The sequence below is a fragment of the Eschrichtius robustus genome, chromosome 3, assembly GCF_028021215.1.
Source record: "Eschrichtius robustus isolate mEscRob2 chromosome 3, mEscRob2.pri, whole genome shotgun sequence".
NCBI classification, from domain to species: domain Eukaryota; kingdom Metazoa; phylum Chordata; class Mammalia; order Artiodactyla; family Eschrichtiidae; genus Eschrichtius; species Eschrichtius robustus.
This window is the reverse complement of record NC_090826.1, coordinates 7,824,980-7,849,517: the sequence shown is the minus strand read 5'-3', so window position 1 is coordinate 7,849,517 and position 24,538 is coordinate 7,824,980. Positions and strand designations below refer to the sequence as shown.

Here is a 24,538-nt window from a genome sequence, read left to right as displayed (position 1 = left end):
AGCAGTTGTGGCTCACGGGCCTAGTTGCTCGGCGGCATGTGGGATCTTCCCAGACCAGGGCTTGAACCCGTGTCCCCTGCATTGGCAGGCAGATTCTCAACCACTGCACCACCAGGGAAGCTCCAGCCTCAACTTTTTAATCTGTAAAACGGGGCTATTAATACCAACCTTGCTGAGCAAGTTAAGTGCTTAGCACATATTAAGAGCTTCATAAATATCAGCTATTATCATTACCATTCTCTGTTTCTTGGCTAAAATGAACAAAAAGGAGTGGAGAAGGGACCTGGGAGGCAACATCCCACTCTCCTTCCAGGCTTGAGGAAGGAGAATCCTGGGTATCAAGTGAGTGTTAGCAATGATCTACTTGAAAAAAGTGAGCTTAGGTCCTGAGGCCTGTTACAAAGAAAGAAAAGGTCAGAGATGGAGATGTTAAGAGCAGAAAGGCCAGGGCTGGCATCTCTATGTCAGCTCATCTTTCAGTGGTCCAAAGGAACTAATCTGCTTTCCCCAAAATCTGCTCCTTGTCTGGAATTCCTTCTCTCTCCTCCAATCCATCCTTCTCCCAAACTAGAAACCAAGGAGTCATCTTTTTCTTTCCTCCCCTACCTCCACCTCCTTCACATCAAACTTATCATCAGAAGTGGGTTAACTTAGATCCTCAATATTTCTGATGTCTGCTCTCCTCCGTTCCCATTGCCAAGGCCTTGCTTCAGACTCCACTGCCTTGTTCCCCATAGCAACAGCAGCCACCTTCTTCCTATCCACCTTCGACACCCTTGCCAGTTATCTTTCTAATCCCTTAAAATCCCTCAAAGGCTTCTGATAGTCTTACTGAGAAAGTTCAAACTCCTAAGCATTTCTGAAAACCGTCCGAGACCTGGTGCCTGTCTGCCTGCGGCCACTCACCCAGACAAATCCTGTCTCCAGTCCCACTACTTCTTGTGGTTTCCTGGGCTCCCCAGTTTCACAGCCGGTTTCAAGAGCCCTTCGCCTGACAACTACTGCTCAGCATAAGCACCGCTTTTTCTTGAAAGTTTTCCCTAAGACGCTAAGCCACCGGGGCTCCCTGCTTGTTTTTCTTACTGTCTTGTGTGTAGGTCCACAATAGCTCTTAGCACCCTGTATTGTAATTGCTGGACTCCTAGCTATCTCTATCTCTACCCATCCCCTAACCCCAGTTAAATAATTTCTTTAAGAAAAAGACTGTGTCTCTCCTAACCTACCTAACACATTGCTGGAGATGCACAGCATCTTTTTTTTTTTTTTTTTTTAACATCTTTATTGGAGTTTAATTGCTTTACAATGGTGTGTTAGTTTCTGCTTTATAACAAAGTGAATCAGCTATACATATACATATATCCCCATATCCCCTCCCTCTTGCGTCTCCCTCCCACCCTCCCTATCCCACCCCTCTAGGTGGTCACAAAGCAACAGCACCTTTTTAAAAAATGTTTGCTGAGTGAATGATTTTGGAGGGGTGTGATGAGAGTCAGCACCAAAAAGACTATAAACTTGATCACATCATGAATGAATTCATAAAAAACAACACTTTTACAGAAAAACTATGCAGATCAAGCATGTTAGTAGGATATTTATATAGAAGCTGTGGTGAATTTATTGCCAGTTGTTGGGCAGTAAAATACTGTAAAAAGAGCTTTTAGATCAGGAACCCTGGGTTTGAATTCCAATTCTGCCACTTCTAAGCCAGGGCACTATGGACTTAACCTAATTCTCAGTTGCTTCACCTATAAAACAAGGAAAATTTAAGGAACTGCTGGACTGCACTGTTTTATCAAATGAGACAATGGTTGTAAAATGCCTGGCACAGAGCAGGCTTCTAAGACTGTTAATAAATGTCGGTCCCTTTCCACTGAAAAAACACTGCTAAAATGTCCAAGGTCATATATTCTGCATTTGGGAAGGAAGACAACTCACATATTCTGCATTTGGGAAGAAAGACAACTTCTAAAACCTTGACCACACCCTGAATCCCAGCCAGCCCTCTTGAAGATGAACTAGGTCATACAGATTTTGCAAAAAAAAAAGAAAATCATTTCAATGAAAACACATCATCACCACAGTTGAAAACCAGTTTAAAATACCTGCCCTACTCAGAGCATCATTTTGGTATAAAAAAAACAACACATGAGCAGGGTACAGAATGAATGTAATGTGAATAATGACGCCTTGAAATGCAGGTTCCTGAAGAGAATAAACTTAGTCATGGATCTGCTCTGTACCGCAAAGGACTCATTGTAATGTGCTATATAAACAGCAATGAAGTTAAAGAAATACTCTACTTAGAAAGCACAAGAGAAGAAAAGTACAAGAATTCAAGGTGATCTATAAGAGGGACCAAAAAGTACCCATAATGTAAAATCTTCTAAAGCTACTACCCTGGTTATAGCAGCCTCTATTTTTCATGGACTGCACTCTCATATATTTTCATTTTGCTAAAATATGAAACTCTGTCTTACCTAATTTCCTAATTTAGATTGAAAGATCAATGTCTTGACTGTTTACACCCTGAGATGCATGTTTGAGTTATAAATATAAATGTATTATTTTCTAACCAAATAAATGTCAACTACCGTATCTGTGACACAAGTTTCCACCAACAGAGTAACAATAAGGCAAAACTTTTGGAAATGTCTCTGTTGAGAACTGTTCACCTAATCCCAGAATTAAAGGAAATGGATTAAAAAAAACGTAAGCTTTTTCCCCATAAAATATTTGTTTTAGATTATGCTGAGAGTAAAATTACCAGTTATTGAACTGTCCCTTTGTGTTCAGGCCAACTAATTTGTTGACCATAATTTTATATTGATCTTATATTAGTGAATTTAATTTTTCACATTTATTTTAATATTTTGTTGACCTTGAAAAATGTCTATCTCCTCCACAATGATTACACTTGTTCCATATATGGTAAAAAAAAAAAAAAAAAAAAAGTTAGTACCTTCCTCAAGGACTGGATAAAGTGAAGAGCTACAGTTCGGATTATACAGTTCCTTAACTGGTCTGTATGCTTTAATGGTTTTCTTAGTGAAAACTCAAGTATGTAAAAACTTCTAAACCAGGAACAATTTAGAGAATGTCAAGAAAAAAAGTAATTTCTGGAGGTAAAAGACTTACTAAAAAACTCTTTGCCTTAAGAGAAATGATCCACTAGCATTAATGTTAAAGAAAAAAAGGGGTGCACTTTAAAAAAACTACACAAAACAAAGTGCCTCTACGAGGATCTCTTGATAGTTCCTACCTGAATGAAAGAAATTGTTCAATATTCTTCTAATTTAAGATTACACTACTGATGTATTTAGAAAACAAAGTCAGTAACAAAGAATGGGCAATCCTGACTTTCCAAAAAGCCAGGTATCAAAACCAACAAAATTATTTGCTTCCTTTCCTATGTGACCCTTAACCCACCACCTGCCTGCCTCTTCTCTGGAGAATTTTAGTCCCTAGGTAAATATATTGACTACTCTGCAGCTAAAACTGAAGCATGGAAGTTTTACATGAACTGTGGAAGAAATGGTAGGTGGAAGAGAGTGAGGCCAGCAGGGGTCCTGAAAGGGAAGCTCCCAATTTGTAAAAAAAAAAAAAAGAAGGGCAAAGTCAACAGAGTCACAGGAAAATCCTTGTACCCTACATGCCACTTTTTATTACTATTATTAAATAATCTTGAAAACATCAAGAAGGGGATCTGTAAGACTCCTTTCAGAAATGATAATGGGGGAATTTTCAAAGTCATTTGCTTCCATTTGCTTCCTGTTCAGTGTCTGTTACAGCAAAACACAAGTTTGAAAGGGCCAAAAACTAGAAAAAAGGCATAATGAAAGAGAAGTATGCCAGAAGCCATTAGTGGTCTGTTAAGTTGCTAGAATTTAACTGTAATTCACGAAGCTATGGAGAAGATACATATTTTGTTAAATATCAAAGAATCTGTCTGTAGACCACCCCCAAACACATACGTAATGTTTAATTAACTTATACAATGAAATGCCACACATACTTGGGATTTCAAATCCTTTAAAAACATACACCTATACATTCTGATTCCTCCCAAAATTATTCTTCAGATCTCTGCAGTAAGGCGCGCGCGCGCACACGCACATGCGCGAGCACGAGCGCGAGCGCGCGCGTACACACACACACACACACACACACACACACAAACTTGATGTAAATCCAGCCCTTCTTGCTTAAATAGCCTGAAGAAAAGAATGAAAGCCTCAGTATGCTCTCCTCTTCTTTAGACCCTAAAAGAAGACTCGAAAAGAGACAAATGGAGTTCAGGATGGAAAAAGAAGGCAAAGGAATACAAGAGAATACAACCGGAGACCCTCTCAGGGACTCATTTAATTCTTAGAAAATGTCATCTCCATTCCTGCCCAAAGGCCAGGCACCACTGGCGCAATATCAACCCTATCCTAAGCGCCAAAGAGTTGCCAACTAATCTCCCAAGGTGTCCCCCAACCTCCTCACCTCGTCAGCGCTCAGCTCCTCCATCGCTTTCCTCTTAATGGTGAAAGGCGTTAAGGAGAGATCTTCTGTTCTTTGAGACCAGGGCGGGAGGAGAGTGGAAGGTGTCTATCGGGCTGTCTGGTCCCCCGAATGGGGGAGGTTTCAGAACTGCATAGTCAGAGGTTAAAAAATAAGAACACGAGGGGCAGTGAAATGCCTTGGCGTCGGTCACTCCAATTGCCCCAGAGACTCCTACAGCTGCTTACGCCACGAGCAGCCTCCTTTGACCGCCACTGCTGCTGCTACAGGGTTATCGTAAGGCGCCACTTTTTACCCTCTGCTTCCCTGGTTACCCAGACTAGGGAGCTCGGTCTCCAGCTCTCCTCGTGCCCGGAGCCTACTGTGTCTTCGTGGTGGTGGCGCGGCAACTGCGCTTCCTCCAGCAGATCGTGCTCTCCTTCCAGCCCTTTCCCCCTGGCGGGAAGTGTTCAACTGCAGAGTGGGTGCCCCGAGGCAAGGCGACCCCAGAGCCGCCCAGGCAGAGCCCAGCACTGAGGAGGGAAGCTCCTCCCCTCCCAAAGCAGGCCGGCCACGCCCCGCCTCCACGCCGGAGCCTGGGCAAGGGGGAGGGGGAGGACCGGACTCGCGATGCTCTGGCTGGAAGAGTAAATCCTCCTACCCCTCCACCCCTACTCTTACCCCCTCGCCCCACCAAGTATTATTCATCAAAACAACAGGGCGGCCATCTTTGAAAGGGATCACGTGACCCCGTCAGACAGGCGGGGCTTCTGGCCCCAGGACGAGGCAGCCAATGGGCCGCGGGCGTCGCGCCGCCGATTTCCTCTCTCCTGCGTCTCCTCCCGCCTCCGCCCCACCCTCTCCCCGGCAGCCGCGCGGGGCGGGGGGAGGGGCGAGCGGGGCCGCGGGCGGGCCGGCCGAGCGCGGGGGGCGGGGCGGAGAGGTGCCATGGCGACGGCGCGGGCGGGCGGTGCGCGGGCCCGGCCCAGGTAGGTTCCCGGGAGGGCCACGCGGGCGGGCGATGGCGGAGGCCGCGGGGCACGGCGCCTGCAGACAACGGGAAGATTGGCCAAAAGGGGACTCCCGCCCAGCGACCCGGGCCCACAGCGCCTCCGTTGTTCCCAGGCTTTTCTCTTTAGCGGCTCACAAACGCCTCTCGACTCTCCACGATGCCGCCCAAACGAACTAAAAGAAACGGAAAACGTCTCTTTCCTGGGATGAGCGTTCTCTACCAGCCTGACCGCTCACATTCTGCAAAACCTTTCTACGTAGACTCTTCCTCCTCCGCAAGGAAAGCCCATTTGGAAGAAAACTTTAACACAAGTAGAACTTCATTTCATTTCACTTTGTTCTTTTAGAGAGATCATTTCTGATTTTTTTTTTTTAAGTGTGTTCCAAATTTGAAAGTATAAATGGGTTTGAGACCCAGAAAACTTTGAAGTGCATACACAAACACAAGGAAGACTTGTGGAGCCAAGGAAAAGAAACCATCGTCCTCACCTGGACAAGAACACAAAAAAATTTTTAATTGAAATGTGTGTAATCAAAACATATTAGTTTTAACGTGTATAGTATAATGATTTGACATACGTATATATTGGGAAATGATTACCACAATATGTTAACACCCATCACCACACATACTTGTTTTTTTTTTTTTTTGGAATGAGCACTTTAAAGAGTTATTCGCTTAGCAACTTTCAAATATATGATACAGTATTGTTGACTGTAGTCCCAATGCTGTACATTACACCCACAAGACTTCTTACAACTGAGTTTGTACCTTTTGACCACCTTCACCATTTTGCCCACGCACTGTCCCCCTCTGGCAACCTCCAATCTGTTCTCTGAAGAATGCAAATATTTTATAATATACAAGTCTAAACAGTGGTCAACGTTTAACAGTGTCATGAAATTCCAGATTTTGCCACCTACGAAGAATGTAATGTATGGGATGGTTTACTTAACCATAATATTACAGGCTGCATTCCAGAATTAAAAGTCACAATTTTTTTCCTGCTACTTACTTAAAATAGTAACCTGACAACCAGATATGTAAGGAATTTGTAAGTAAAATTAGACCACTGCTGGCTTTACATATTATCTGCTCTCCAGGAAAGGAATTCTGTGTAAGCCAGAATTTAGATGCCTGGTGACATTGATATCAGTACATTTACTTCTTTTTTTTTTTTTTTTTTTAAATAAATTTATTTATTTATTTATTTATTTTTGGCTGTGTTGGGTCTTCGTTTCTGTGCAAGGGCTTTCTCCAGTTGCGGCGAGCGGGGGCCACTCTTCATCGCGGTGCGCGGGCCTCTCATTGTCGCGGCCTCTCCCGTTGCGGAGCACAGGCTCCAGACGCGCAGGCTCAGTAGTTGTGGCTCACGGGCTTAGTTGCTCCGCGGCATGTGGGATCTTCCCAGGCCAGGGCTCGAACCCGTGTCCCCTGCGTTGGCAGGCAGACCCTCAACCACTGCGCCACCAGGGAAGCCCCCATTTACTTCTTTTTTTAAACGTGGTCATTGCCATATAATTCGTATTCCATACAATTCATCCATTTAAAGTGTACGATGGTTGTAGAATATTCACAGTTATCAACCATCATCACTAATTCCACAACATTTCATCACCCCAGAAAGAAACCCTGTACCTGTTAACAGTCACTCCCCATTCTCCCCTCCTCTCCTTCTGGGCAACCACTAATCTACTTTCTGTCTCTACCAATGGAATCCTACTCTGTGGGGCTTTTTGTGTCCAGCTGCTTTTATTTAGCATATGTTTTCAAGGTTTATCCATGTTGCAGTATATATCAGTACTTCATTTCTTTAATGCCGAATAATATTCCATTGTAAGGATATACCACATTTTGTTTATTCATTCATCAGTTAATGGACATTTGGGTTGTTTCCACCATTTGGTTATTATGAATAATGCTGCTATCAATATTTATGTGTAAGTTTTTGTGTGGACATTTGTTTTAATTTCTCTTGGATATTAATTTCTCTTGGATACCTAGGAGGAGAATTTCTGGGTTGTATGTTTAACTTTTCAAGCAACTGAAAAACTGTTTTCCAAAGCGCTGCACCATTGTACATTCCACCAGCAACGTATGAGGGTTCCATTTTCTCCAATCCTCACCAACATTTGTTAGTATCTCTTTTTTAGAATAGTCACACTAGTAGATGTGAAGTGGTATCTCACTGCAGTTTTGTGTTTTCATTCCTCTGAGGGCTAACAATGTTGAGCATCTTTTCATGTATTTATTAGTTATTTGTATATCTTTGGAAAAATATCTGTCCAAATCCTTTGTTCATTTTTTAATTGGTTATTTGTCTTTTTATTGTTGAGTTGTAAGAGTTCTGTATATACTCTGGATATTAGTCCCTTAACAAACATGTAATTTATAGATATCTTTCCCATTCTGTGGGTTGTCATTTCACTTTCTTGATAGTACCATTTGCAGCACAAATTTTTTTACTTTGATGTAGTCCAGTTTATTTTTTTCTTTTGTCATTTGTGCTTTTGATGTAATACATTCACTTTTACAAGGCATATTGAATCATTTATTATTTCTCTTAGTCAGTTTGTGCTGCTATAACAGAATACCATAGACTGAGTGGCTTATAAGCAACAGAAATTTATTTCTTAGTTCTGGAGGCTGAAAGTCTGAGGTCAGGGTGCCAGCATGGTCAAATCTGGTGAACTCCCTCTTCCAGGTGGCTTGTACTAGCTTCTCCTTGTATCCTCACATGACTGTGAACAGAGAGCAAGCAAGCTCTCTAGAAACTCTCATAAGGGCACTGATCTCATCCATGAGTGCCTCACCCTTATGACCTCATCTATTCCTAATTATCTCTGCAAAGTAATACCATCACATGGGGGAGGGTGTCAACACATGAACTTGCGGGGAACACAAACATTCCATCCGTAACAATATTCAAATATTATAGGAAATATCCTTCCCATTTTGTGGCTGGAGAAAGTGAAACGCTGAATATTAAATGGCCTGCCCCAAGTCAAATGGGAAAATGATCAGAAGTCTTGCTTCCCTGAATTCTTTCCCTATCACACAAATATCTCTGTCTATATATCACAAGAACACAATATCTAGAACAAAATGGGTATTCGAAAAATGTAAGATAAAGTACTGATTGTATGCTTGTTTGCTGAGTAGTGATATTGTGAAAATGCCACAGTATTTTATTCACCATAGATTCCATGTCCAATATAGCTTTAACCTTTTATGATTTATGACATTTGGATTTTCTGACATAGAATTCACTTTTAAAGCTGTCTCACTATTTTAAGACTAAGAAATACAGGGATTTTTTACCATTTGCGTGACAACTCCACTCCCTTTCTTTTTCTTCAACTCCAAAGTACTCTTTCTGCAAATATAATGAATTTTGTAAAATCACAAAAATTAGAAGTGAACTCTCTTTAGCCATGTACTGTATTTCCCAGGGTCTCTTACAGGATGAGTCCCTCTAATATGTTTTTTAGTGCCTTTTACGGTTGTTTTAAACTGCCCAAGTGCTGGAGTTCCTACCACTTCCCTTAGGGGAAGCTTTCCCACAAAATCGTAAATAAGAGTATCTATCTCAGAGGTGTTCATGATACTTATCTCACTGTTTTGCTCAGTTTCTTCCATCTTCCATCTTCTAAAGGGGGCATTATATTACCCCCTTTAGATCATGCAAAATAATCTGTCTGCCTCATTTGGGAACTACCAAGCATCAAGGCCCAAGACAAATTAGTTCTCAGAATTACCTAGAAGTTAGCAAAAGTACTTTTTAATGCTAGTAACAGATAAAGGAGGAGAACAAACTGAAACATGTGACTGAAAATAAAAGTATACTTTGGGCAGATTTTGTTATTTTATAAGGGGAAAGGGGTTTTTGTGGGTTTTTTTTCACCTGAAAGTAAAAACAGGGGGCTTCCCTGGTGGCGCAGTGGTTAGGAATCTGCCTGCCAATGCAGGGGACACGGGTTCGTGCCCCGGTCCAGGAAGATCCCACATGCCGCGGAGCTGCTAGGCCCGTGAGCCACAACTACTGAGCCTGCGCGTCTGGAGCTTGTGCTCCGCAACGGGAGAGGCCATGACAGTGAGAGGCCCGCGCACCGCGATGAAGAGTGGCCCCTGCTTGCCACAACTAGAGAAAGCCCTTGCACAGAAACGAAGACCCAACACAGCCAAAAATAAATAAATAAATAAATAATTAAAAAAAAAAAAAAAAAAGAAAGTAAAAATAGGGACTTCCCTGTTGGCACAGTGGTTAAGAATCTGCCTGCCAATGCAGGGGACACGGGTTCGAGCCCTGGTCCGGGAAGATCCCACATGCCACAGAACAACTAAGCCCGTGCGCCACAACTACTGAGCCTGCGCTCTAGAGCCCACGAGCCACAACTGCTGAGCCCGTGTACCACAACTACTGAAGCCCGCATGCCTAGAGCCCGTGCTCCACAACAGGAGAAGCCACCGCAATGAGAAGCCCACGCACCGCAATGAAGAGTAGCCCCCGCTCTCAGCAACTAGAGAAAGCCCACGCGCAGCAATGAAGACCCAACGCAGCTAAAAATAAATAAATAAAATATTCTTTAGAAAAAGTAAAAAATAGCCTCCTAGTCAATTAAAAGGCATTTGTGATGGTAAATTCTAGCACTTATAATCTTTTAGGATAGCTTTTATTCAAGTGCCAGTATATAGAGAGCTCACTGGACCAAAATTTGTCTTCCTGATGACCTACAAAGCTAGATCTACCAAGCTTCCTGATGATCTTCCTTTGGATCTACAAAGCTACCTACATCTGTAAGTACAATATATTCTGTTCTCTCTACTGCCATCAGAGGTCAACCCCTGCACCTGGATTCTGGATTCCTTCCCCTCCCACCTTCTTAAGGACTTTGGTCCAGGATTTATCCTTTTTCTTTTGCACCATCATTTTCTTCCTCCCCACTGGACACATTTCTGCTCTAGGAACACTAACTTTAAAAACCCCTACTTTGACCCTACATCTCCTTTGGGCTATGCCTCCTTTATTTGCTTCCCTTGACAGCAAAACATCTCACAAGACATTTTGCATATTATTTCCACTCCTTCCCTTATTCCTCAGTCCAGTCTATCCTCTGTCTGTGCCATTCTGAGAAAATTCTCTTGTTGAGATCACCAGTGATCTCCATCTAGCCAAGACCAGTTCCATTTTTTGTATCCAGTATTTATCAGCCTTCTCAGCAGCATTCAGTACAGTTGAGCACTTTTGAAACACTTTCCCCTATATTGCCTTTCACTGAGGCCACACTCCCTTGGGTTTCCTCTTGCCTCACTGGAAGCTCTTCCTCAGGTTCATTTGCTGCCTCCTTCACCCAAGTTTTAAATATTGTAGAGCTGCAGGCTCAGTGCTGAGTCTTCTTCTCTCTGCCAACATGATAAGTGCAGTAGACTAAAGTAAGGCCAAGAAGGAGAATAATGCTGGAGATCGGTGTTTCCGTTTTAAAGAGGGTGGTCATACAAATGAATCTATATACAAAACAGAAATTGAGTCACAGGTGTAGAAAACAAACTTATGGTTACCAAAGAGGAAAGGAGTGGGGGGGATAAACTGGGAGATTGGGATTGACATATACACACTACTATATATAAAAAATAACTAATAAGAACCTACTGTATAGCACAGGGAAATTTATTCAGTGCTCTGTAATGACCTATATGGGAGTGGAGTCTAGAAGAGAGTGGGTATATGTATACATATGGCTGATTCACTTTGCTGTACAGCAGAAACTAACACAACACTGTAAATCAACTATACTCCAATTAAAAAATTAATTAAAAAAATAAGTAAAGGGGACTTCCCTGGTGGCACAGTGGTTAAGAATCCGCCTGCCAATGCAGGGGACACGGGTTCGAGCCCTGGTCCAGGAAGATCCCACATGCCGCAGAGCAACTAAGCCCGTGCGCCACAACTACTGAGCCTGCGCTCTAGAGCCCATGAGCCACAACTACTGAGCCCGCGTGCTGCAAATACTGAAGCCTGGGTGCCTAGAGCCCGTGATCCGCAGCAAGAGAAGCCACCACAATGAGATGCCTGTGTACCGCAACGAAGAGTAGCACCCGCTCGCCCCAACTAGAGGAAGCCCCACGCAGCAACAAAACCCAGTGCAGCCAAAAATAAATTAATTAATTAAAATTAAAATAAATAAATAAATAAAGGGACTTCCCTGGTGGTCCAGTGGCTAAGACTCCATGCTCCCAATGCAGGAGGCCCAGGTTCGATCTCTGGTCAGAGAACTAAATCCCACATGCCTCAGCTAAGAGTTCGTGTGCCACAACTGAAGATCCCGTGTGCTGCAACTAAGACCTGGTACAGCCAAATAAATAAATAGATAGATAGATAGATAGATAGATAGATAGATAGATAGATAGAGTGGTCAGAGAAGACCTAACTCAGCAAGTAGCATTTGAAGAAAGACCTGAAGGGACAGAGGAAGTGAGCCAAGTGGATATCCGTGGGCGAGCATGCGGAGCAGAGGGTATAGAAGGCCCTGAGTCCGGAATAGGCCTGGCAGGTGGCCAGCGTGGCTAAAGCAGGATGAGTGTTCGGGAAAGTAGAAGGTGATGTCTGTGGCTTTGTACTCTAAGATGGGAGCTGTTGGAGCGTTCTGAACAGAGGAGTGAGCGAATCTCTCCGATGTTTTTAAAAGGATCACTCTCTCGATGTTGCGTTGAAGACAGACAGTGGGGAATAAGAGTAGAAGCACAGAGACCAGTCGGGTTCTGACCTCTTGGCTCAGTGATCCAGGTGAGAGGTGCTGAGGGCTCGACAAGATGGCAGCAAGCAAGGTAGGGAGAAGTGGTGGGCTTCTGGTTATATTTTGAAGAAATAGCAAACAGAATTTGGGAGTGGAGGGTGAGAATGAAAAAAATGAGAGAAGTCAAGGATGACTCCAAGTGTTGGTAGAGGGAGAAGTTGCGATCCATTGAGATGGGGAGGACTATGGGTGGAGCAGACTCTGAGGGGAAGATAAGGAGTTCAGTTTCATGCATAGTAAGTCTAAGATATCTACTAGACTTTGAAGTAAAGATGTCAAGTAGATGGCTGCACATATAGCTCTGGAGTTTAGGAGAGAGGTCCAGACTAGAGACATCAGTTGAGCATCTTTGGTGCATGGATGAAATTTAAAGTCATGAGATGGGATGAGTGATTAGAAGAAGCAAGGAGGAGGAAAGGAATCAGCAAGGGAGACTGACAATGACTGGCCTGTAGTTGGAGGAAAACCAGGAGACAGTGGTGTCTGTGACCAAAGTCAAGTGAACAAAGTGTTGAAAGAAAGAGGAAATGATCAGCTGTTTCAAATGCTGTCAACAGATGACTTAAGATGAAGATGGAGATTGTCCATTGAATTGAGCAACAAGCAGCTCTTCGGTGACCTTCAGAGCAGTTTTGGTGGATTGATGGGGCAGGAAACTGATCTAGGTATGTATAAGAAAGAATGCAAGAATAGACAACTCTCTCAAGAAGTTTTATGGCAAAAGAGAGCAAAGAAATGGGACAGTAGTTGGAGGGAGAAGTGGGTAAAACTGTTTTGTTTTTCATATTGGGAGAAATAATAGTATATCTTGTATGTTAATGGGAATTATCAGTTGAGAGGGAAATTTTTGAATATTTAGGGAAAAGTAGATTCTGTACACTATTGATGTCTTCTTTAAATCCTTTACCTTCTAAGAAGTATACTCTTATCTTATAAATTGGAAAAGTGTATTTCCTCTTGAAAGGAAAATAATAGCAAATTTTTTTCTTACATAAATCTTGTTTGCTATTGCTGTTGATTTGATGTTAGCAATTTTCTAGATTTTTAACCTTCTTCTTGCCTAAAATGATACAGCATGCCTGCCAAAGAATGCCTACTGCTTTATGAGGCCATATTAATCATTAGATGTTGTTTCTGGCTAGAATCACAGGTAATGCCTGTGACTGATTTAATGTCTCTAAAAGTTAACTATCTGAAATTTATGTATTCTGACTCTTACTTGGGCTTAGGATTCAGAATTCTGCTTGCGTGGAGTAGAATTTGATTTTTATAGGATTACATTGTTATGCCTAATGTCTGGGGTTGTTTGATACACTCAGCAGATGTGGTCACCAAATCCAGGAAAGAAAACCAGTACTGCTGACTCAGTCTGTCATCTATTCATGCATTTGGTAACCACTTATTGAAAGCCCATGATGGGGGAGTTCCCTGGTGGCCTAATGGTTAGGATTACGGGCTTTCAATGCTGTGGCCCAGGTTCAATCTCTGGTGAGGGAACTGAGATCCCACAAGCACAAAAAAAAAAAAGTAGAAAAAAGAAAGAAAAAAAAAAGCCTATCATGGGCAAAGCACTATACAAGGTACCAAGACAAACTGGTGAATAAGACAGGCTAAGTATTCTCCTACCCATAAGATACCCTACAGTCAAGGAGAGAGATAAAACAGACACACAACTTTCCTGGGCGTATATCCAGAGAAAACTCTAATTCGAAAAGATACATGTAGCCCAATGTTCATTGCAGCACTATTTACAATAGCCAAGCCATGGAAGCAACCTAAATGTCCATCAATAGATGAATGGCTAAAGAAGATGTGGTATATATATATACAATGGAATATTACTCAGCCATAAAAAAAGAATGAAATAATGCCATTTGCAGCAACATGGATGGACCTAGCGATTATCATACTAAGTGAAGTAAGTCAGACAGAGAAAGAAAAATATCATATGATATTGCTTATTTGTGGAATCTAAAAAAAAAAAGTTATTGTACAAATGAACTTATTTACAAAACAGAAGTAGACCCACAGACATAGAAAACAAATTTATGGTTACCAAAGGGGAAAGGCAGGAGGGATAAATTAGGAGGTTGGGATTAACACATACACACTACTATATATGAAATAGATAACCAACAAGGACCTATTTATAGCACAGGGAACTATACCCAATATTATACTCAATATTTTGTAATAACCTATAAGGGAGAAGAATATGAAGAAGAATATATATATATATGTATAGCTGAATCACTGTGCTGTACACCTGAAACTAACACAACATTGTAAATCAACTCTACTTCAATAAAATAAAAAAAATTAAAAATTAAAAACAAAAAACAAACCCCCAAACACGTATACAACTATAATACATTGTAGAAAGTGTAAAGTGCCATAAAAGAAATTCCAAGGGGGAATTCCCTCGTGGTCCAGCGGTTAGGACTCTGCAGTTTCCGTGCGGAGGGCCTGTGTTTTATCCCTGGTTGGGGAACTAAGATCCTGCCAGCCATGCAGCACAGCCAAAAAAAAAAAACCCAGAAATTCCAGGAAAGCACAGAGGAGCCCAAAGGATAAAGAGATTATTACTTGTTTGGAGGACATTGCTCTGACTCACTGAAGCAGGCAGGTATTCTGAAGGAAATCTACCCAACAGCCTTCCTTCCAACGATCTCAACTAATGTCAGTATTTACCCGCATTTTAAAACATGATAATTCATTTTTGTAATCCCCTGAAAAGCAGGAACATCTTGACCCCACTTTCATTTTATAGCCAAATGAACTGACTCCATCTCTTTTTGTTAAAAAAATTCTATTAATGTTATATGTACTTAAAATGTAATATTAGAAGTTTCCTTTAATTTTTAAAAACTAATGAACAGTTGCATTTGAATAAAAATAAGATTTCCTATGTTTTTAATCAGACGAACTACTCACAAACTCATTTTCTATATTTCCTCATTAAGTGAAAAGTATTATCTGGAGAAAACTACCTACCTCTTGGCTATATTTTCATCATAAGTCTCCTACTTTCCTCCTCTCTCTCTAGTCTTAGAAAAGAATTGATAAATGTGTCAGTGAGCATAAGAAAGGAACATGATGGAAGAAACCACCTCACACAGGAGTAAGTCAGTCACACCAGATTCAAGGGGTTCAGAAAAAGATTTTTTAAATTTTTGTTTAAAAAAGGGAGTTGGGAGACTTCCCTGTGGTGCAGTGGTTAAGAATCTGCCTGCCAATGCAGGGCACATGGGTTCGATCCCCGATCTCTGGTCCGGGAAGATCCCACATGCCGCGGAGCAACTAAGCCCGTGCGCCACAACTACTGAAGCCTGGGTGCCTAGAGCCCGTGCTCCGCAGCAAGAGAAGCCACTGCAATGAGAAGTCTGCGCACCGCAACGAAGAGTAACCCCCGCTCGCCGCAACTAGAGAAAGCCCGCGTGCAGCAACAAAGACCCAACGCAGCGAAAAATAATAATAAATAAATTAAATAAATTTTAAAAAACAAAAAAATTTTAAAAAATTTAAAAGTAAATAAAAATAAACATGACATACAGAGTGGAAGTCCTGGATTGATGGATTTCATTTATTTATTTGGTCATATTTGCATTCCTCACCATGTTTCTGTATTTAGAACATATGTGTATTTTTATCATTATCAATATCTGGGTAAGTAATATAAACTGAGGAAAATGGGAATTCCCTGGGAGTCCAGTGGTTAGGACTCGGCGCTTTCACTGCAGCGGCTGGGGTTCAATCCCTGGTCTGGGAACTAAGATTCCACAAGCTGCGCAGGGTGGCCTAAATAAATAAATAAATAAACTGAAGCAAAGAGTCCAGGAGAAATTGGCTCCACCCATAAATGGAATTTATTGATTTACATAACTGCAAAGTCCAGAAGCAGATTTTCAGGTCAGGCTTGTTCCAGAGACTTGACAGTGGACCCAAGGTTCTTGATTCTCTCTCTGTTTTCTGCAGTAGCTGCATGCTCCTCTGGAGGGCTTCCTTCACGGTGTGCTGGTGGCCCCCAGGATGGGTTATACTTCCTCATCCAAGCCTTGTAAGGAAGAGATTGTCTTTTCCCATCCTTCCCAGCTAGAATCCTGAAACCCGCTCACATTAGACCACTTGGACAACATGTAACCAAAGCACTAATTGATTTAGTCTGGGTCACGTTTCACTTCTAGAGCTGGGGTGTTGTTAACTTCAGCAGAACCAAATTGAATGCCCCTGAGCAAAATAAAAATCCCATTATCCACCCCTCTAGTTAGAAAGCTAAATGACAGAGACTTCCCCAGCAGTCCAGTGCGGCTCTTTCAATGCAGGGCCGTGGGATCGATCCCTGGTCGGGGAACTAAGATCCCACGTGTTGTGTGGCATGGCCAAAAAAAAAAAAGAAGAGGGCCTCCCTGGTGGCGCAGTGGTTGAGAATCTGCCTGCCAATGCAGGGGACACGGGTTCGAGCCCTGGTCTGGGAGGATCCCATATGCCGTGGAACAACTAGGCCCATGAGCCACAACTAATGAGCCTGTGCGTCTGGAGCCTGTGCTCCGCAACAAGAGAGGCCGCGATAGTGAGAGGCCCGCGCACCGCGATGAAGAGTGGCCCCTGCTTGCCACAACTTGAGAAAGCCCTCGCACAGAAATGAAGACCCAACACAGCCAAAAATAAATAAATTAATTAATTAAATAAAATAAAATAAGGTACTGCTTACTTAAAAAAAAAAAAAAAAAGAAGAGATAAATAGCAGCTTCTCCTGAGAAATAAGTGACTAAGTAAATAGTCCTAAGTTGCTATTTTAGATAATACCAGTACCAGGGATGGATCTAGGTTTTGTAGTACCTAAAACATAGCAATTCGGGAGGTCTTCTTAAAGAAAAAGAATACAAAATTAGTCTCAAATGTGAATTTTAAAAATCAGAAAAATAACAGTTTGATTAACTGCCCCTAAATAAATTTTATCTGCAACATACTCATTGTCTCTTCATATGATAATTTCATAATATAATTTTTTAGAGAGATTTTAAAAAGTAAACTAATCTTTCCTCTATCGTGGTTGACCTAAATCTACTTTTTATTACTGATAGCTTAGGAAAGTTTCTTTTAGCTTCACAACTCATTATAGTAAGGATATTACACTATTGGTAAGGATATGTAAATTTTAGGACTGTTTTTAAACTTGGGGCTATTTCGTTTTCTTTGGCCTGTGGGATCTTATTTCCCTGATCAGGGATCAAACCCACGCCCCCGGCAGTGGAAGCCCAGAGTCTTAACCACTGGACTGCCAGGGAAGTCCCTTGGGGCTATTTCTATGAAGTTTCAGAGATGAACTGGGAGATTTCAGAGCATCATGTTTTCTTATGCTGTGATTAACAGTAACACTCTGAATTGAGGACTCACAATCACCAGTTTGGTTTTGCCTTCATCATGGTGTGTTATGTTTCATATTAACTCCATCAGTGTCAGTATTTTATGTAAACTAGCCAGAAATTTAAATCTTTTGGCTCACTCCCTTTCTTTTTTTAACATTTATTTTATTCAAGTATAGTTGATTTACAATGTTGTGTTAATTTCTGCTGTACAGCAAAGTGATTCAGTTATAAATACATACATTCTTTTTCATATTTTTTTCCATTATGGTTTATCACAGGATGTTGCATATAGTTCCCCATGCTATATAGTAGAACCTTGTTGTTTATCCGTTCTATATATAATAGTTTGTAATCTGCTAATCCCAAACTCCCAATCCATCCCTCCTCCACTCCCTTCCCTCAGGGCAACCACAAGTCCTTTCTATGTCTGGACTCACTTCCTTTCTTTTTTAAAAATTAATTAATTAATTAATTAATTATTTTATTTATTTATTTATTTATTTATGGCTTTGTTGCTGCAAGCAAGCGGGCTTTCTCCAGTTGTGGCGAGCGGGGGCTACTCTTCGTTGCGGAGCGCGGGCTTCTCATTGCAGCGGCTTCTCTTTTTGCGGAGCACAGACTCTAGGCGCGCGGGCTTAAGTAGTTGTGGTGTGTGGGCTCACTAGTTGTGCCTCGCGGGCTCTAGAGCGCAGGCTCAGTAGTTGTGGTGCATGGGCTTAGTTGCTCCGCAGCATGTGGGATCTTCCCAGACCAGGGCTCGAACCCACGTCCCCTGCATTGGCAGGTGGGTTCTTAACCACTGAGACACCAGGGAAGTCCCTCCCTTTCTTAATTGGGTTATCAAACAATTCAAGAAACTATTCACTACACTTATGCAAAATTTATCCTTATAATGAACTACTGCTTTGGGTATGAACTTAAAAAAAAATTTTTTTTTTTGTTACATTCACTGCTTAATGTTAGAATCATTTATATGGAATTTATCATTGACTTTTTATGACTTTTGTTTCGTATTTTCAGGACCTAGTACTACTTGGTGAACCTCTCCAAATGTCTGCTGAATTGAATTCAATCCAAGCAATTGTGATAAAATGCGTCTAATAGTTAACTATAGTAAATCACCATGAAGATGGCCTCTTGCATTTTAAAATGACAGAGGGATCCTTCGCATATTATATTTTCTCACTTGTTTTTACGGAACCATGCCAAAATGTCTTTCCAAACTGAAATTAAAGCAGTGAGGCATAATTAAAAATACATATTTGGTCTTTGTCTTTGATTCCTGGCACAGAGGTCCAAAACCTCTTGGAGTTTCCTGAGTGATAGGAGTGTCTTTGTCATTCATAAGGGGCGACTGTAGATCACGCTTGAGTTTGTCCTAATGAGGCAACTTAGGGTGTTCCCCCCTCCAGATAGCCTCAGAATGGGGGCTGGTCACCAGAAAGACCAAGCACTTTATTAGAGGGTGGGAACCCTCTGTCCGGCCTACCAGCCTCTGGGAGAAGAAGGGAGACTGGAGATTGAGCTCTATAAAAACCCTTGAACAATGAGGCTCAGGAGAGCTTCCAAATTGGTGAACACGTCGAGATTCTGGGAGGGTGGAGGACCCAGAGAGGACATGGAAACTCCATGTCCCCCCACCCTTGCCTTATGCATCTCTTCCTTTGGCTGTCCCTGAATTGTATCCTTTATGATAAACCAGTAACAGGAAGTAAAGCTCTGTGAGTCATTCCAGCAAGTTATTGAACTTGAGGGAACTGTCATGGGAACACAGAAGGCCACTTACTGTACAACTCGATTTATATAAAAAATCCAGAATAGGCCATTGCATAGGGATAGAAAGTAGATTAATGGTTTCCAGGGGCTGTGGGGAAGGGGTTGACTGCTAATGGGTAAGGGGTTTCCATCTGAGGTAATAAAAAAGTTCCAGAATTAGACAGTGGTGATGGTTATACAACACTGTGACTGTACTTACTGCCACTGAATTGTACATTTTAAAATAGCTCAAGTGGTAAACTTTGTTATGTGTAAATTACCACAATTTTTAAAAATGCACCCATTAGGATGGCTATAATTGAAAAACCAGAAAACACATGTTGGTAAGAATGTGGAGAAATTGGAACACTTGTGCACTGTTGGTGAAATGGCACAGTTGCTGTGGTACACGGTTGGCAGTTCCTCAAAAAGTTAAACACAGGATTACCACGTGACCCAGAAATTCCACTTGTGTATATACTCAAAAGAATTGAAAGCAGGGACTCGAATGGATATTTGTACACCTGTGTCCACAGCAGCATTATTCACAATAGCCAAAAGGTGGAAGCAACTCAAATGTCCATTGCCAGATGAATGGATACACAAAATGTGGTCCATCCATATAATACAATGGAGTATTAGCCTGTAAAGGGAAGGAAATTCTAACACAGGCTACAGCATGGATGAACCTTGAAGACGTATGCTGCGTAAAATTTGCCACACTCAAAAGGACAAATATATGATTCCACACAGGTGAATAGTCAAATTCATAGAAACAGAAGGTAGAATGGAGGTTGCCACCGGCTGGGAGGAAGAGGAATGGAGAGTTGTTTCATGCGGACGGAGTTTCAGTTTGGGAAAATGAAAAAATTCTGGAGATGCATGGTGGTGATGGCTGTACAACAATGTGACTGTACTTCATGCCACTGAACTGCACTCTTAAAAATGGTTAAAATGGTAAATTTTATGTTATGTATAGTTTACCATAATTTTTTAAAAACACTAACAACTAAAAAAAGAAAGAAAAAGAGAGAAAAGAAAAGAAAAAGAAAGGAAAAGAAAAGAAAAAGAAAAGAAAAAGAGCAAGGGCCCTCCCTCCTTCCCCAGAGGGCCCCGCGAGAAGAGGATGCAAGGCTCGTCCAGAAGGGGGCGCGTCGGGTCCCCGTGCTCCTCCGCAGCCTTCGCAGCATCCGGGGCTACCCAAGAGGGGTCACTTCACCCTAACTTCCCTTAACTTCAAATCTGGGCCAGGGCGTGGCGGGGGGGGGGGCGGTGAGACAGTGGGGGGGGCAGTTTCCCCCTCTTTCCCGGGCTGTCCGGCCCCTTCCCCGTGTTTGGGAGGCGCAGACGGTGCCAGCTCTGAAGCGCGCGCCATTCCCTGGAAAGCTCCTGTCTTTCCGGAAGGCTTCCTCTGCTTCCCAGGCTGGCAGAGCTCGCGTCCGGAGGAATCTCCTATTTTATTCTATTTCATCTATTTCATTGCTGTTCTCACAGGATGGCCAGCAGTAACTTTGGGGAACAAACAGCGCGTCACTCTTCCACACATCAGGCTCCTGCAGCGCGCGCAGCGCGCTCCGCGTGGACACGGCTACCCGCCCCTTCCTCCCAGGGACGCGTAGCAGCTGCTCCCAGAGCCGGCCAGAAAAATCCGCATTGCCCTCCCCCGGTGGACGTCTCCTGATTGAAATAAAAACTGCGTCGTGGAGGCTAGTTTCTGAACTCTTCATAACTGGAGCCAAAATAGCACCATAGGAAGCTGTATACCAGTCTTTTCCTTGGAGAACGAGAAGAATTTTAATTTCTAACGCTTAAAACTTTTAATAAAATGCCTGAAGAAACGGACATCTGCAGGGGTAATGGGATGAAGGTTCAAACTAAAACCACTCCTATCTTGATTTGGTAGGTTGCCTAAGTGGGGAATGTTTTTTAAAAAGAAATGCTTCCTAGTCATAAGGTGAGAGGAAGGAGAAGGAGAAAACAAGGAGAAAGGAAGAGAACTAGGGTCTTCCCCGGTGGTGCAGTGGTTAAGAATCCGCCTGCCAATGCAGGGGACACGGGTTGGAGCCCTGGTCTGGGAAGATCCCACGTGCTGCGGAGCAACTAAGCCCGTGTGCCACAACTACTGAGCCTGCATGCCACAACTACTGAAGCCCACGCACCCAGAGCCTGTGCTCCGAAACAAGAGAAGCCACCGCGATGAGAAGCCCGAGCACTGCAAGGAAGAGTAGCCCCTGCTCACTGCAACTAGAAAAGGCCTGCGGGTGGCAACAAAGACCCAACGCAGCCAAAGAAAATTAAAAAAAAAAAAAAAAAGGCAGAGAACTACTGCTTATTACTTGTTGTGGCTTTAAGTCAAGTCATATAAGGAAGGAATGGAGGAGAGCCAGCCATTCTGGAGCTGGTGAGCCTGCAGGTGGAGGTAGAAGGGTTCACGGCTTCGCTGAAAGTGATGCTCTTTTCCTGGGACCTGAGAGTCTCATAACTGGGTTCGAAGGACTGAATAAATACATAAATAAATAAATGCTCTATACCCTGAACTGAAGTGGATAGTTCCAGGTACTGCTGAGCAGCGGTCTAGCAGATAAGATTGCTCAAAGTCCCCTGGCTCTGCGAAAGGCCAACCTCATCTCCTCCCACTCTCAGCCCTGCTCCCTCTGCCTCCTGGCTGCACCTCCAGAACGTGAGACGTCCTTTCACTTCAGGCCCTTTGCACTGGTTCTCTTGCCCCCCAGCTCTCCACAAAGCTTATTTCCTTGTTTTATGACTCTGACTAAATATCACTTTCCTGAGATTTTCTTAACCATCTTGCTTAAAAGGGCACCAGCAACATCCTGTTTTCTCTATTCCCCTTCCCTATTTTTTTTTTTTTTGATAGCACTTACCACTGTATGTTTAACATATATCTTATCTATCTCCTCCCTTTGGTTCATGAAGGGAACAATTTTTCACTTTTTTCACTGCTAAATTCCAGGAATTAGCATGGTCCTGGGGAAAGCAGGTCCTTCATGTTTGTTTTCTTCTGTTTTGTTTTGTTTTGTTTTTTGGCCTCACTGCACCGCTTGTAGGATCTTAGTTCCCAGACCAGGGACTGAACCCGGGGCCACGGCAGTGAAAGTGCCGAGTCCTAACCCACAGGACCGCCGGAGAAGTCCCCCCATATTTGGATAAATTAATAAATGCTGATAAAACTTTGCCTTCCCACCGGAGCCTATTGTTTCAAATTGCCCCAAAGCAATGCTGTTATGTTAGGAGATTTCTAAAAAGGGGTGGTCTCACAGCCCACAGCCTCCAATTTGGGTTACTCACTACATAATTCTCAAATCTGACTGGGTCTGCAACCTCAGCCAATCCACATACTGCCTGATTCTATCCTGAAACAATCTCGTGTTCTTTCTTTTTGGTGGGATCACGATATGTAATTGGATCAACAACTGTCTTCTGACTTCATTTGACTCCAAAGTCACCACTTCTAAGGTCAAACTAATAACTTGGTTTCTGTTATTTATGTTGACAGAAAAAAAAAAAAAAGCACAACCTAAAAGCTGAGAATTATGTTTTATTCAGCAGACTTACTGAGGACTTAAGCCCAGGAGCCAGCCTCTCAGATAGCTCCAAAGAGGTAAGGCAGGAGCCGGAATACATAGGAGTTTTTGCAACAAAAACCGGGTAGTCAGAACATCAAAAGATTACTGTTAAAGAAAAAAACAGGCACTTCCCTGGTGGTCCAGTGGTAAAGAATCCGCCTTCCAATGCAGGGGACGCAGGTTTGAGACCTGGTCCGGGAAGATCCCACATGCTGCGGAGCAACTAAGCCCGTGCGCTACAACTACTCAGCCCGCATGCCTCAAACTACAGAGCCCACACACTCCAGAGCCGGTGCACCACAACTAGAGAGAAGCCCATGTGCCACAAAGAAGAGCTCGAGTGCTGCAGCTAAGACCCAACGCAGTCAAAAAATAAATAAAAATAAATAAAATAAATAAAATAAATAAATATTAAAAAACAAAACAGACATCTCAAGTTAGTGAATTTAGCACTTTTCTATGTATGGGAAGATGCAAGAGTCTGGGCCCATTGAAATAATTCCTTTGATATGCACCTTAGCTATCTAAGGCCAGTATCCTATTTTTCTCCATCCTGGGTCCCCTCAGGGTGCAAAGTTGGAGGATGCCGCAGTGGCTGGTGGCTTGATGGCTGCAACATCCTTGGTTTACTGATATGGCAGGCCACATTTTTCGTCCACACTTAAAACAAGAGCTATATCTGATACTCAGACTTTAACTTCCTATAGATTTCTGTCATCACCAGCAGATGGTAAGCTCCTACAGGCACAGACCTTTCCTCTGCTGTTGTCCACGGAATCCCTAAAGCCCAGCTTACAGCCTAGCACGTGGTGAGTACCCAGTGGCCATGAGTCCTTCCCTGACTTGCCTTATCATCTGGCATAGACTCTATGGTCCATAAATTCCATCCATCTCGCCAAGTTGCTCCCCTCCAAGACTCCCTGAAACTACCACCACGTCACTTCTGCTTCTGTCTGTACCCCTTTGCTTCTGCTGGTTCCAAAACCCTTCGCCTGCTGCTTCAGTACCAGATGTGCTTCTAAACCATCCTCACCAAGATGGAAAAATCCTGCACCTCGCCTTATAGATAACTTGGGCAACTCAGAGAGCACTGAACACTCCCTCAAGCCTGAATGTTTCCTTCCTTTGCTTTCCTGATGCCTCCCTGTTTTTCCAGCCCCTCTGGTCCTGGGGCTGTGGGGTTTGTACCTCGGGTTTCTCTCTTCTCACTTTAAACATAATGTCCCAGACAGTCTCATCCATATGTGTAGTTCATATGCTCGACAACTTGTGCGTGTCTCCGGACCCATCTATCCACTGTCTCCTGGCAGCCTGGCTTTCACCCGGCACAGGCACCTCAGAATCCAAAGTTCTGACTCCACTTCCTTCTTCTGCTTGTGTTACCTTCTTTCTGATGGGCCTCACCCTTCCTATAACAGCCTGAAACAAAAGAGAGCACCTCCCTTGATTCTTCCCCCGGCCAGCATCCCTAGATCTCATCCATCACCTTGGACTATAGATTCTGCCTCCCTAATAATTGGTTACTTCTCTCCAGTCCCAGGA

General features: G+C 42.8%; 2 protein-coding genes across 2 annotated transcripts in view; both read right to left on the bottom strand.

Moving 5' to 3' along the window:
* The window catches only part of UBE4B (ubiquitination factor E4B), a 112,314-nt gene extending 107,131 nt beyond the window's left edge, over nucleotides 1-5,183 (bottom strand). Inside the window, exons 1-2 of the mRNA XM_068538848.1 lie at nucleotides 4,818-5,183; nucleotides 4,486-4,632 (exon numbers count right to left, since the gene is read on the bottom strand). Coding sequence (XP_068394949.1) covers nucleotides 4,486-4,509 — 24 coding nt within the window. The 5' untranslated portion in view covers nucleotides 4,510-4,632; nucleotides 4,818-5,183. The remainder of the gene's footprint in view (nucleotides 1-4,485; nucleotides 4,633-4,817) is intronic.
* The window catches only part of KIF1B (kinesin family member 1B), a 325,658-nt gene that overhangs the window by 277,682 nt on the left and 23,438 nt on the right, over nucleotides 1-24,538 (bottom strand). The gene's annotated exons all lie outside the window — the stretch shown is intronic.